The sequence below is a fragment of the Lethenteron reissneri genome, chromosome 36 (genome assembly GCF_015708825.2).
Source record: "Lethenteron reissneri isolate LAM-NWPU_2019-01 chromosome 36, ASM1570882v1, whole genome shotgun sequence".
NCBI classification, from domain to species: Eukaryota; Metazoa; Chordata; class Hyperoartia; order Petromyzontiformes; family Petromyzontidae; genus Lethenteron; species Lethenteron reissneri.
In genome coordinates, this window is record NC_083814.1 from 13170109 (window position 1) to 13185077 (window position 14969).

Below are 14969 nucleotides of genomic sequence, written 5' to 3' on the forward strand. Positions count from 1 at the left end.
CACGTGGCACGGCGCGTGGCACCGCCGCTGCGCTCGCGAGCGCCCGTGGAGCGCTGCTGCTGCGGCGTCGGAGGCGCCCGGACCTGGCGACGGTGACGCTGCCTTGGTTTGCGCGAATGTGTCAAGCCGGGCCTCTTATTAACAGAAACAATTTAGTAAAACTGTAGAATGACCCCCATGTGTAATAATGTCATGGCGATGTGGAGGTTTTCACCGTGAGGTCACCTGATTTGTGGAACTGCGCATCCTGCACGCCCTCGCAAACGAGATGCTGCAGCTTCAGGGATGGTGAAATATCTCAATAAATAAATACAACTTCTAAATCTGTTCCGGGGCACGCGCAGGCGTCGCCCCTCCGTCCTCTCTGCTCGTTACCCGGTGCTGAGCCCCCGCACGTTTTGTCACGAGCTTCCATTTTCTTCTTTTGTTTTAAAACTGGCAGCGATCGGCGCAAACGCTGCCGGCGTCGTGGCCGCGCAGCGATGCCCGGCACGCGAGGGTTCACGTGCCCCGACTCGCATGGCCTCGCGTCGCTGTCGTCACTGTAGTTGTTGTCGTCGTTGTCGTTGTTGTTGGTTTAACTCCCACCGGTGAGCACGCAAGGTGCCTCCATGATTCGTCAATGCGCCCGAAAATTGCCTCGCTTTAATTTATTGGGGCGGAGGGTGGGTGGGGGATTGATCTCGTCGCGTAAGCTCGCGATAATCGGTACGGAAATTAAAACTGGTAAGCCAACTGTTTCGGATTTATTTAAACAATTTCCTGTCCGGCCCTTGAACAAATGCGCTCCTCTCGCCGTGCAGAACAGACCGTGTTATTACAGCAAACACGGCCCCGTACAATGGAGCGCTGATAATAGCAGTCGCAACAGCGCTCCTCGCAGCGCACCTCTTGTGAAGTGCAGAGCGAGAGAACGCACCGAGTGGCAGCGAGAGAGGCCCACCGCTGCCAGGGGGCCCGGACAAAGACTAACTCTGTTCGACTGTGTTGGATTCAATTAACGGCCAGGGGTGATTTTTCTTTGGGGGCGGCGGTACAGGGAGGAGGAGGAGAGTGCCGAGGGAGGTGGGGGAGGGAGGAAGGGGTGCTGGGCTCTCGTGAACCGAGGGCTGACGGAGCGCGGTGAATTTGAGGTTGGGACGCGAGGGAGGAGAACCGGGTGGCTCAGAGGCCGGAGGCACGAAACCAGGGCCGCTGGTTCCCGGTTCCAGTCCGGGTTTTAACGACCGCCCCCGATTAAACCGGGACCTCTCACGCGGCGAATTCATGTTCTCAGCCCGGTCACCGATGACTGCACAAAAACTCCATCTCGGAGAACTATAAATAATGGTTTGTCTGCCGTGCTACACACGGTACCCTGGTGGGCCGGTGGGGAAGTTCTGCCCCCTACTCTGTGGAACACAGGTCACTTGAAAGGACCTCAAAAAGTAGCTCTGTGATGTCCGCTTCCGTGGGCTGTTCTCTAACATTTTGTGAAGGGGGCGGGGGTGGTTCACACGACCGTGCAAGATTTCCAGATGGATTCTTCATCTCGTGCCGTGACGCCGAGAGCGCAGTTAAGATGCATTTGTGGAAAAGTAAAATTGGTCAAGGAGTGGTGGGGCGACGGGGGGAGGTCCGTGGCAGACGTGCGGCGCTGGATTGGGAGGTGGTGTTCTAACCACCGCTCGCGCTCGCACGGCGACTCGCATTCTGCTCGGTCTCACGTGTCCAGGAATGGATGTTAAAAATCCCCGCAGAAATATACGGTGTTTGTAAATAAATAAATAAGCGGCCTGCCCTGTTACAGGAACACGTGTTGAAAGAACAAAAGTGAGAGAAGTCGGCGCAGAGAAGCCTTCCGCGAGCCGCCGCTGCAGACCCGACAGCTCGTATTAAAATCTTTTATTTTATATTTTATATTTTTTTTGAGACGGGGAATTTTTTTGGCCGTGCCTGAAAATCGACGCCAACAGTTTTGTAGCGCGGCGCTGTCAGTCAGCAGCGGCACGAGGAACACGGAATTCATTCTCGGCCCGGCTCGGATTACCTCCGTTACACGTGTTGGCAATATTATGGTTCCTCGTGTTACTGTCGTGGGCTTTTATGTGCTGCTCGCCGTGCCCCCTAATGAGAATCGATCTCAGTATTTTCTTTGAAAAAAGGAAAGTGCCAAAACTTCTCGCCTAATGGCTTTGGGTTGTTAACACGTTTGGGAGATGTTTTGCTGGCCCACCCTAAGTGATTGAGTCATTCGCCCGCCGCCCGGCCCTCTCCAGGCCTCTAATCACGGCCGAAACGCGCCCCTCGAAACGGAACGCGTCGCAGCCGCTCTCGACGCTTGGACACTCGCGGACCTGGAAATTCCCAGCTCGGTTCCCGCGTCGTAATAATCCGCCGGCGGCGATGAGATGTTACGTGTATCCAACGTCGACACGGAGCCTTCGGGGTCCAATTTGCGATTGTCGGAGGTGGCGTTCTCGCGCTGCGAGATCGAACGAGCGACCCAACGAGCGCTGGCTGACGGACAGGGCACGTAGCGCGAGTCAATGATCCAGAAATTATATTGTCAGCACGAGCTGGCTTGGCAGCGCGGGCCCGAGCGTGGGGAGGGGGGGGGCGCACGTGCAGACGATGTGAACGTTTTCAGCGTCTCCGACGCTTGAGACAAATTGCCCGGCCCCGTTCTCGTTTCCACGGAAATACATCTCAGCCGGGCGGGGACCCTGAGCCCCGCGACCCCGAGTTCGATTCCAGGTCGTGACTGCCGCCGGTGGCCAGCGATAACCCAACCCGGCGGGGGGGAGGCCTCCCCCCGCGAGTCGCTTGAGGGAAACGCGCCGGAGCTTGTGATCGCCGCTCGACATCTCGTCGGCCCGCGCCGGGGGCGGCGTCGTTTTCAGGTTACGCGCAAACCCTCGAGTGTTGAGCGGTGACAGAGCGAGAGGCGCGTTCGCACCGCGCAGCTTGACGGGAGCCCCCCCCCCCACACTCCCCTCCCCCCACACGGCTTACAGACCCCCCCCCCCCCACGCAGCTGGACATTCACGTTCCTACCGAGAACGAGAACTCGACAAAAAAAAGACACCAATTTCCTGCTGGCCCTTTGCAATAACCTGCTCGCTGGCTCCCTCCCCCTCCATGCCCCCCCTCTTCTCCCCCCTCCTACCCCCTCCTCCGCCTACCCCCCCCCCGCTCCTCGTGCTTCGTTTAAGTTTCCGCTGCTCGGGGTTTGGCTGGGGGCGGGCACGAGGAGCGAGGGGCCGTCTCCTCCTCCTCCTCCTCGCTCTCCACGGCGCATGAAATAGCTTCTTGTTGTGCGGAACGGTGAGGGGCGGAGCGGTGACGGGGGGAGCGGTGACGGGGGGAGCGGTGACGGGGGGAGCGGTGAGGGGGGGAGCGGTGACGGGGGAGCGGTGAGGGGGGGAGCGGTGAGGGGGGGAGCGGTGAGGGGGGGAGCGGTGAGGGGGGGAGCGGTGAGGGGGGGAGCGGTGAGGGGGGGAGCGGTGAGGGGGGGGAGCGGTGAGGGGGGGAGCGGTGAGGGGGGGAGCGGTGAGGGGGGGAGCGGTGAGGGGGGGAGCGGTGAGGGGGGGAGCGGTGAGGGGGGGAGCGGTGAGGGGGGGAGCGGTGAGGGGGGGAGCGGTGAGGCACTCCCTCTCCAGTGGTACTTCTCTGGAGTGAATGCGCCCTGGTGGATGTTATTATGTCGCAATTGGATTTTTCTACCGGGGTTTGTCTCTCTCCCCGCTCTCTCTCTCGCTGTCCCATTGTTGTTTTTCGTTTAAGGGGGAGGTCGGCGCTTGCCCGCACTACGCTACCCGCACTACGCTACGCGCACTACGCTACCCACACTACGCTACCCACACTACGCTACGCACACTACGCTACGCACACTACGCTACCCACACTACGCTACCCACACTACGCTACGCACACTACGCTACGCACACTACGCTACCCACACTACGCTACGCACACTACGCTACCCACACTACGCTACGCACACTACGCTACCCACACTACGCTACGCACACTACGCTACGCACACTACGCTACCCACACTACGCTACGCACACTACGCTACCCACACTACGCTACCCACACTACGCTACCCACACTACGCTACCCACACTACGCTACCCACACTACGCTACCCACACTACGCTACCCACACTACGCTACCCACACTACGCTACCCACACTACGCTACGCACACTACGCTACCCACACTACGCTACACACACTACGCTACGCACACTACGCTACGCACACTACGCTACCCACACTACGCTACGCACGCCACGCCGCTCGTGCATCCAACGGCTCGTGGGGGGGGGGGGTTGGGGGTGGGGGGAGGTGGAGCGCTGGTGGGGAGGGGGCTGTGAGGAACGTCAGAATGTGAGCTGCCGCATTCCTGCCCCTAATTACGCGCGAGGTGTCAGGCGTGTGATGGGGGCTGGACCTTGCCCACGCTCGCGTTCGGCGGCTCTGCACTGACCGGAGCTGACAGCGGAGAGCTGAAATCAGCGCGCACACGTATCGCCTCTCATGGCACTCTCCCTCGCTCCCTCGCTCACTCACCCACCCACCCACCCTACCTCTCACTCGCTCACTCACCCACCCTACCTCTCACTCGCTCACTCGCTGACTTTCCCTCCTTTCAAGTCAATTAAAAGCTCGGTAATGGCTCAAGAGCTGCTGGGTAGCTGACCCCATCACCCCCTCCTCCCCCCTCCTCCTCTCCCCTCCTCCTCCTCCTCCTTCTCCTCTCTCCTCCTCGTCGTCGACGTCGTCTGCCAACCAGCCCAGGCACTAAAGCCGCACATGGGGAGAGGAAGGTGCGCAGTGAAGGGGTGTGGGGTGGTGAGTATGGGTTGTGGGGTGGTGAGTGTGGGGTGCAGCGTGCGGAGTGCAAGGTGGGGGGAGCGGGACGAATCCTCTAACGATTCTTGAATCGTGACCTTGAATCATTGCAATTCTTGGAATCGTCAGAGGGGGGAGGAGGTGAGGGGGTGACGCCCCAGGCCCTTGTCGCGAGATGACTCCACGGGGACGTCACCACACCCTTCCAAGGCGCCGTCCCACGCCAGCGGTGCCGCCGCTTCTGCGGTGGCCGTGAGGCCGCATTGTCGCCCCCAGAGCGCGGTACAACCGCACACGTGACCGTAACTTTAAAGTCCTTTTTGTCATTGACGAAGTCTCCGACAACACACGCTCGTGTGTTCCCCCAGCTGATGAGTAGCCCTGGGTCAGGGTGAGGGGTGAGGGTCAGGTGAGGCTCTACGTTGGTGAGGATGGGACCAGACGTCAGAGGCAGCGGGCGCCGTTGAGACCCTGGGCACCGGCCACTGCCTGTGATCGAACCGGGTTCTCAAGTTCAGCGAGTTGATGGCCTCAGCCTGGTCACCGACGACTGCACAACTAAAATCCATCACGAGAAATTTGATCCCGTTGTTAATCTCGTTACATTTCAGCTCGGTTGTGTTTTGCGAGGCCGGTGCCTGCCCCTTGGATGCGTGTGGACCAAAGGTCACTCGAAGGCATCTCAGGGACAGCTCGCTGATGTCCGCGGGCCGCTCTCCAGCCTGAAGGGGGGTGGGTCGGCCCTGCCCGGTAGCAGGCGACCAGGCCACATGCGACTAGGCAGCAGGCGACCAGCAGGCGACCAGGCATAACGACGCTCGCTGTCCGTTGCTCGTCACGAGAGGGCTCTCTCCGCCCCTTCGCCACGGAGTCGTCAGCTCACCACCGGGCCACTTGCTCGGCGCTCAGAGTTATTTTTGGGAGCGTGTTCAGAGTCGGAGGGCGACTGGGGGAAGGTGAAGGGTTTTGTGGGGGTGAAGCGAGGGGGGGGGCGCGTTCAAAGCGCGGCGGCACTAGCGGCCGGGCAAGCGAGCGAGGGGCGTGTGGGCGAGGGCACGGGACGAGGGGGGTGGAGCGTGCGGCCGCGACGGGAATGCGAACTCGGGAGGAGGGAGGCGCAGAGGGCAGGGCAGGAAATGGGTCCTGAAGGCTGCTAAGTGGAGGACCCATGTGGAGCTGATTTGTCCGCGCTCTGCGCGTCGCCTGAGCGGCGATCGCAAGCGTGGGCCGTTACCACGCTCCCCAGCGTGTGTGCGTGTGTGCGTGTGTGTGTGTGCGTGTGTTTGTGTGCGTGTGTTTGTGTGCGCGCGTGTGTTTGTGTGCGCGCGTGCGTGTGTTTGTGTGCGTGCGTGCGTGTGTTTGTGTACGTGCGTGTGTTTGTGTGCGTGCGTGTGTTTGTGTGTGTTCGTGTGTGTGTGTGCGTGCGTGTGTACGTTATTGACCTGGTCAAGGCCTATGATACCTTCAGTAGGCCTGGGCTCTGGGTTGTTCTTCGTGCTTTCGGAGTCCCTGACCCACTGCTCACGATCATTAAGGACCTTCATGATGGTGAGCGGGCCCGGGTAAAACTACGTGTCAGGGAGTCGGAGACATTCCCTGTTCACTTTGGAGTGCGACAGGGATGTCCTCTGGCTCCTACATTATTTAACATCTATTTAGACCACGTAGTTCGTGAAGCCTTCAATAACTGTACCCGAGGAATGTCCATCTGGTACAGATACAATGGGAGGCTGATCGATGCCCGGGTGCGGTCAAGGGATGGCTCCCTATTGCTCAACCATGTTATATATGCCGATGAGCTGGTTAATTGCTGCTCACTCAAAGGAGGAGTTGGAGGCGCTGCTGCTGAACCTAGAGTGTGCCACTAAAAGGTGGGGCCTTACCATCAGCCCCACCAAAACTAAGCACCTGCCTGGGTATTTTGTACCATCGGACGCTCCACCCCCACAAATCCAAATTAGTGATGGGGCAGTTGTGGAGAGTTTCTTATACCTGGGCAGTGTGCTCATGACCAGCTCCGGTTTGACAGCAGAGGTCTCACTCCGAATTATATTTTCTTCGGTTGCGTAATGCTGTGTGGAAGCTACCTGGTCTGTTTATCCGCACGCACGAAGCTTCAGGTCTTCTCGGCCACAGTCATTCCCTCCCTTCTCTACGCTTGCAAAACGTGGACCCCCCTAGTGGAACATCTTTGCCGGTTAGAAACATGTAGGCTGACCTCCCTACAATCCATTTTGGGTTTAAGCAGGCTGGATTGTGTGAGGAGCTCACATATCCTTGAAAGATCTGGACAAAGTCCCATCGGTGAGCTCCTCCGGCAGGCAAGGCTGCGTTGGCTGGGTCATGTAGCCCGCATGCACAGCCACCGCATGCCTAAACAGCTTTTGTTCGGCCGGATCGAGGGGGCTAAACGGGCGTGGCACGGGCTAGAGAAGAGATGGAGTGATGTGGTACAGGAGGATGTGGAGCTGAGTGGACTTGCCGATGACTGGTACCAGCGGTGTCAAGATCGGCCTCTGTGGAGGAGGCTAAAGCACAGCAAGTTATCACAGGGGGCACAGGTGGTGCATCAGCTAGTCACCTCAGTCGACCCGTGGCACCTAGGTCTGCCCCGTGACCTCCTGCCAGCGGGCGTGGCCTCAACGTGCACATGGCCTGGCACAAGCGTCGTGGTAACGTTACCGCCACTTAGTGGCGAATGGCGGTTGTTGTTGTTGTGTACGTGCGTGTGTGTGTGCGTGCGTCTGTGTATATGTGTATATGTGTGTGTGCATGCGTGCGTGCGTCTGTGTATATGTGTGTGTGCGTGCGCTTGTCCGGAACATTCGGCTCGGCAGGGGGCTCGGGGCGCGAGCGGTGGGGTGTGGGGCGCGTCGTGAATTGTGTTCACGCTGCACTGTGGAAGCCCTGCAAGCCACTGGAGGCGCTACACTCGTCACAGCGGCAAACTCGAATGTGATTATTGCTTCAACTTGCGTGTGAATCGTTGCGCAACTACGACGTTATACATCGCAGGGTCGGCAGCTCGCGGGTACCCGCGTCGAGTCGCGAGCCTCGGGTCGAGGCTGGTGTGTTCTCATCAGCAGGCCGCTCGAGGCGCTGCCAAGGTTAAGAGGAGAATCTCAGGTCTCGCAAGCCAAGCTGGTGTTGAGCCTGGATAGCACCTGAACGAGTGACCACTTTGCGTAACGGGCGCTATAGGCTCCTGCGTAGCTACGCTGCCAGCAGCGAGTGGCGCGATCCACAGTGACACCGCACCTCGTTGATCCCCCCGACATCCGCACGGATCCCAACACCCCCCCCCCCCCCCCCCCGCGAGACGCACAGCTCACCTCGGCCGCCGCGACGACGCGAGTTGACGCCCCTCCCGTTCCGTCTTCTCCCCCCCCCCCCCCCCCTCTGCACACCTCGGCAGATGATGGGAATCCTGGGCAACCCGTCGGCCATGCCCCCGCAGCACGGGCAGGAGTACTCGCTGTCCCCGCTGCCCTCCTCCGGCCTCGTCGACCACTCCTCGGGCCTCTCCGCCAGCTGCAGCCAGCGCGGCGGCGGCGACGGCATGAAGCACGATGGCAGCGGCCTGCCGCCCTCCCAGGCCTACTGCCCCGCCACCTACGCCGCCGCCGGATACGGCCTCGAACCCATGCCCGCCGCCTACCAGTACAGCCAGTACGGACAGAGTAGGTACTGCCACCACTACCACCACCGCTGTCACTGCCACCGCTGGACGCTGCCGCCCATGAGGCGGGCGGCGGCGGCGGCAGCTTGTGTGTGTGTGTGTCTGTGTGTGTCTGTCTGTATCTGTGTGTGTGTCTATCTGTGTGTCTGTGTGTGTGTCTGTCTGTGTTTGTGTGTGTGTGGGGAGTGGTCGTGCAGGGGTTAGCGCGTTGTGCTGCGAACCCGGCGACCCGAGTTCAATTCCCGCTCACGGCCAACACGACTCAGCCTCAAATGAGTACCTTGTGCGGTGTGTAAACATCGTCACTGGGGAGACAAAGGCGGTCGGGCGTGGCGCTGGGCACCCATCCCCCCATTTGCCATGCCGGCCTTCATAGGTGCTCGCTAAGAGCACTTGCCCCAAGAGTCTGTTAAAGGGTTTATATGGGGGACATTTGTCTTTGTGTAGGTGAGTAGAGAAATGTGTGTATGAGCTGAGTCTCCAATGTGGGTTTGAGATTCGGCCACGGCTAACATCAGTTGCAAGTGAAATCTTAACCAGTTCTGAGTCTCCCTTGGGTAAACTGAGCCTTAAATGAATACCTGCTGTGCTGTGTAAACATTAGCACAAGGGTGACGAAGGTGACGGTACACGCTGCTGCCCACACCACCCTCTCGTAGGTGCTCGCTAACAGCACGTGCCCTAAAGAGGGGATGGTTGCGTGTGTGGGGAGCGGCCAATGTGGTTCCCGCACCGATTCCGTGGCCAGGGGCATGCCGTGGCCACCCCCTTCGGCCTTTTCTCCAGCGGCGCGGCCTAAACGGTCGGACCGTGGAGACAAAGGGGCCAGGCGTGTGTCTGCGCTGCCCCCACTTAGCCCCCGTGTATTCTGCCAGCCTTAAGGGGCGCTCGCTAACAATGCTTTGCCCCAACAGGATACAAAAAGGGCTTAACTCAGGCCCCTTTATCTCTGAGCGTCGATGATATTGTTTTGCTCGGACGCGAATTCGTAGGCTCACCTCTTCATCCCACAGGCACCTCGGTGCTACCAGCGGCAATTTGGCCCTGCAACTATGATCATGAATAGGAACGTTTTGGGCTCCGGAACTCTGCTTACTCGCTGATTCGCTTGCATTGAACCAAGCTGTGAATAAAAAAATTTGACGAAAAAAGTCGCATAAACAAACCGATAAACATAGTTTAAATGATTTGACGAAATAAGTACATTTCGTTCCCGAGTGCCGACGATAGCAGCGACAGTTGTAATAATAAGAATAATAAAAGCGCAACAAAAACCTCTCCCTTTCTCCCGATAAAGAAGAAAGGTTTTGTTAAGACGGCTATTTTTCAGGCCCTGTAACCTTGTGAACCCGTCCTATAAGATCACTTCCAACCCCGGCAGCGTGGGCCTCTCCTCTCCCCTCCTCTCCCCTCGCTCGCCCAGTGATGTCACTCACCCCCTCGCGACCCCCGGGCAGCCCGGGGAGCCGAGGTCAGGGGGTCGCGTGGGACGCACAAAGGCCCTGAAAAGGGGGCGGCCCCCTGCGGAGCGTGGGCCGAGGTGGAGGCCACGGGAGGGGGCGTGTTTAATGAACTCTTGGAGGAGTAGTTTATCAGGCCTAACGGAGCGCCACAGGAGCCGCCGCTTCCTACTGATGCATTGTGCCCGCCGCGCCACAGGTCAATTAATAATTGGCCTCCTCGTGGGGTTTAAACTGGCTTAACTTTTCTTTCTTCACAGTTAGGTAAACATTTTTTATCAACAAAAAGAGAAAGAAATATAGAGCTTTACTCTTTTCGCGGCTAAGTTCACGGGCTCGTTCCTCTCTGCCCCCGCCGTCTCTCTGCTTAATTCCCGACCTCAAAGAGCTCCTTCTGCAGTAATTCCTTAAATAGCCAAGCGTTGAGTTTGTTTTTGAAAGGCTCGGCGCTCGGGACTGCGAAATCCCGGCATCTGTGCGCGCCCGCCGCGGCGGACGTGCGGCCCGGCTTCATGACGAGACCGCCGCCCCCACCGGCCACCTCGTGGTTTTTTTTTTAAAGAAACCACAGCTCTCAAAACTTATTTTGCATTCCTGTGTTTCACATTTAATTTCCTTGGTCACAAGGACTCGAAACAGCGGTGAACCTTTTAGCCACAAATGCCGTCCCCGCGTTCATCTTTACCCCAAAATCCCCCACGCATTTCTCCTCGAGACTAATGCGCGGGTAATGTTTCATAGTTTTGTAAATTCATTTACGCGGGGTCCTTTTTATTAAAATCTTTTTCCCCTCTCTCCCCCCCCACCTCCCTGGCTTCTGTTCCGCAGCTGCCGCTGACTACTTGGCCAAGAACGTGGGCCTGGGCAGCCAGAGGCGGCTCAAGCTCGGCGAGCACTCGGCCGTGCTGGGGCTGCTGCAGGTGGCGGAGACGGGGCAGGCCTACTAGACGGGGCCATGCGCTGCCACCCCCCGCCGGCACCTCGTCCGCCCCGACCCGCTCCTCCTCGCTCCCTCGCTCGCTCGTTCGCTCGCTCGCCCGGCCCCCGCACGCCTCCGTGCCGCTCGCCCGTAACTCGTCCGCCGGAGAGCCGCGCGCAAGGACGCCGCTCCGGGCTGCTCCCTCCGAGTTCCTCGGTTCTTTTCGTCGTCGGTGTTTTTAATTCGTCCATTCCTGCCGTGTCACCGGGCAACGTTTAGCAGAGGCGCCGGCGCGGGCCGCCCTCCCCGAAGCTCCCGAGTGACGACCTCGTCTCGGCGGCGCACAGGTGCCCATTCCAGTTCGCAAGCCGTGTGCATTTTTGAAAAATTCAGACATTCCCAGCCACGGCGTCTCCTCACTCCAGTGAGCGTGGGGCAGTGTGCTCTTCTCTGCCGATGGCTTTGAGCCGTTGGTGGAAATTCCACATTCCCGGGGCAGGTCCCGGTCTATCGAAATGGTGACCAATTATTCACTTCCCACAAAATCAATGCAGAACGTAACGCAGCTTCTTTACCCCCGAGCAGTCCCCGGAAACTGCCGGACCAAACGTGGGCGACCGACGCCGGGCGCTGCGAACCTCTCCCCCCGCGGCGCTCGGTCGACCACACGCCACCCCGGGGGAACTCGGCGACGCGCCTGTTGGCGTAGAGAACCCACAGGTCCCACCCTGCCACTACCACCTGTGATGATGATGATGATGGCGATGGTGTTGGCTCGTTGGACAAATAATGACAGGGACAGCCGACGCTCCGTGCCGAGAGGGCGAGATGCTATCCGTGTTACCGAATAGCAAAAGAAAAACAGAAGCAAACATTTACGAAAATAAATAAATTTAAACAAAAAGTTGCTCGATATGATGGCTCAACGCAGTTGGAGATTTGCATCAACAGTTTGAGAATGAAAGAGGGCCTTGAGAAGAAATGTTTTTTAGACGAACATAGCTGAAGGCGCCACCGCGTGAATCGGCGTGAAATAGTCGCCGAGGCGGCTGCACCGCGTCGCCAGAGGAGGAGCCTCATCAGAATAATTCCCATTACACACCTCCTCTTATCGCTTCTGCGCCATCGGGCGGGCGGGCACACGCCACGTCTGAAATACTGAACGCCTGTCGAGCGAGCGTCGCCTGGAAATGGAACTTTCGGCGAGCGGCCACAGACCGCCTTCGCCGCGTCGCGGCCGGCCGGCCTGCAGTCGGCGCTCACGGCGTGCGCCGCCTCTCCCGCGGACCAAGCCCTGGACTACTAACTTCTCAGCCAGCCTCGTCGCACGCCGGCCAATTTGGTTGAGAGTTGTTCTTCCGCTCGCGTCGCTAAACGCTTGCGCGCACGTGCCGATGTCATGTGTTTGGCCGTGTCGGGTGGCGGAGGGCCTTTTGACACGAATTTGTGCAAACATTTATTCTGTATTGGCTGCAACAACAAACAAATTACCCTTGCTTAAACGCGTAAAAAGGTTCAACGCGGCGTTACCGGCGCCACATGTCGGTACTAATCAGTTTCCTGCCGCCCGACGCACGGTGCCAATCCGCGGGTTGTCCGTGTCGAGCCTGGATGGGTGGCGGACCGAGCTTACGCCCTCCCCGCAGCGTCCACGATCTTCTCACTGCCGGTTCCCTTTCCCGATCGCCGACCAAATTGGGGTGTCGTTTGGGAGCGAGCTTGGGGGTTTTTATTCTGGCCACGATTCTGACCGCGCCACACAGCGGGCAGGTTTCGCTCACCGGGAGAGAGCGGTGGGCACGTCGTTACCTCGTTAACCCTAACGAGGTAACGAAATAACGACGAGCGGGCGGCCCGGCTGTCGGAATGCGTGGAGGTGGGAGAGAGAGAGACGCTCCTGGAACCGGGCGCTCCGCTCTGCATCGCCCGGCGGGGTGTAAGACGTGGAGCTGTTCAGCTTTTTCATTCCATTTACCGAGCGTCCAATATTTTATACGCTGTGTGTGTGTACGTGTGAGCACGCGTGTATATACACAGTGCGTATATATGTATGTGTATGTACATATGTATACAGCATATGCGTACGTGTGTACATGTGCGTCTGTGTACGGTATATCTATACACGCGCGCATAGCCAAGGTGCCAATGTGGTATGTTTTGAACGTATAAACATTGGTGGTGGAACAACAACAAAAAACGTCGTTTGAGAAAATCACAAAAAAAAATCATCCGAATTTTTCTCCTCGGACGGCCGCCTGCGGTGGCGTGGCCCCGAGTGGACCAACATCGCCACCGCCACTGTCGTGGGGCATCCCAGGGAGTTGCTCTCCACCCCGTGGAGATTCGCGCTCTTCCATTCTGGAGTGGGGGAGGGCGGAGGCCAGCGTGGTCCGGGTCTGGTTCACTGACTCATCTCGTGTTGTTGTGTGCTCGGGTTCAGAGGCATTTAACGGAACGAGATCCAAAATGACTTCTGCCTCGGTGAATGGGGGAGCGTGTTGTTTTTGTTTGTTAGCGTTTGTATGTGCACAAAGACAAAGATCTCGCGTATAGACTTAGCAGACTGTTGGGGCAATTGCTAACTTTTGAAGGCTGGCACGGTACACAAAGGGGTGGTTGGCCAATTGTCTCCATTCGTGGCGACGTTTACACACCGCACCAGGTACTCATTTGAGGCCGAGTCGACCTAGGGGAGGTCCAGGACCGGTTCAGATAATCGTCACTGGTGTTGTCCGTGAACGGGAACCCATCCCCTCGTGTGCCGTGCCCGCATTCATAAGCGCTGCTCGCTAACAGCACTTGCCCCGACAGTTTACTGAGGCCACACGGGGGATCTTGTCTGTGTCTGTACGTACACGCGTGCGCGTTCCTCTGTTGGAAGTCGCCGCGAAGCTGCCCCCACTTCGCCAGCCTCGCGTCTCGGAGCGGCGACATCCCTCCTCCCTCGTGGCACCCACCGCCTCTTGTGAGATATATAAATAATAAAGACAACATCGCTGGTTCTAATTCCTTACGGAACCTTGGGAGTTCCGCTGTCGAAACCGCAGCGAGACAACGTGAACCTGTATTTCCATTTGTTACAAAATTATTACCAATTTTGGATGATGATATTATTATTGTAAAAGTTCCTTTGATGCGGCTAGCAACAGCTTTTAGAATGTATAGAGGCGTTACTTTGCAAATGTACAACAATGTTGTTGTCCCGTGGGACTTGGTGGTGTGTCCACACGCTGCGCACAGGAGGAGCGAGGTGGGTGAATTCCCCCATCCGAACTCTGCCGCAGTCCCGCGTGCGGTAGCGAGACACACGGCCCGTGACGTCTCCGATGTCCCGCCTGCGCGTGCGTGTGTGTGTGTGCGTGTGTGTGTGTGCGCGTGTGTGTGCGCGTGCGTGTGCGTGCGTGTGTGTGTGCGTGTGTGTGTGCGCGTGCGTGCGTGCGTGTGTGTGCGTGCGTGTGTGTGTGCGCGTGCGTGTGCGTGCGTGTGTGTGCGCGTGCGTGCGTGTGCGTGCGTGTGCGCGTGTGTGTGCGTGTGTGCGCGTGTGTGTGTGTGCGCGTGCGCTCTTCTTTTATATTTGTTTTGCTCGTATTGTCCACTCCCGAGATTCGGCGAACGACCTTGGTGACACTGTAAAAGTTGTAAGTAAATATACTGTATGAAACAGAGACAAACACTCCACGCGTGTGACGTCTTTCGGCACACCACAGGGGGGTGCCGATGGCCACCCTACTACGCCCGTGTGGGGGTGATTTCTGGGGGGGGGGCTTATTTAAGAGTGATTAGTGACTGCCGCTGCGATGGACATGGACCATGCCGGTTATTATTTGTGTGTTTTTCTTTGACCGTTTGTACCGAGGTGAGACCGCCGCCCCCCGTGCCCCCCCCCCCCCTTGCCCCCCCCCCCCCCGTGCCCCCCGCGACACAAGAGCCGTGATTCCGTCTCGCTCTTTGGCGTCATCCAAACGGAATCTCACCGACCCCGGCTCCACGTGTGCCCCCCACTGCCCCCTCCCCCCCCCCCCATAATCCCCACCCCCCCTCCCCCCGCGCCGTGCCTGTACATATATGT

General features: G+C 58.6%; 1 protein-coding gene across 3 annotated transcripts in view; it reads left to right on the forward strand.

The window, feature by feature from the left end:
- The window catches only part of PAX3 (paired box 3), a 106684-nt gene extending 92363 nt beyond the window's left edge, over positions 1-14321 (forward strand). For 2 of the 3 annotated variants that reach the window (XM_061566216.1, XM_061566214.1), the window contains exons 8-9: positions 8258-8522; positions 10810-14320. In XM_061566216.1, the coding sequence (XP_061422200.1) occupies positions 8258-8522; positions 10810-10928 (384 nt within the window). In that variant the 3' untranslated portion in view covers positions 10929-14320. Of the gene's footprint in view, positions 1-8257; positions 8527-10809 lie in introns of all 3 variants that reach the window. The other variant, XM_061566215.1, reaches the window with a different exon arrangement.
- Positions 14322-14969: the final 648 nt, after the last annotated feature.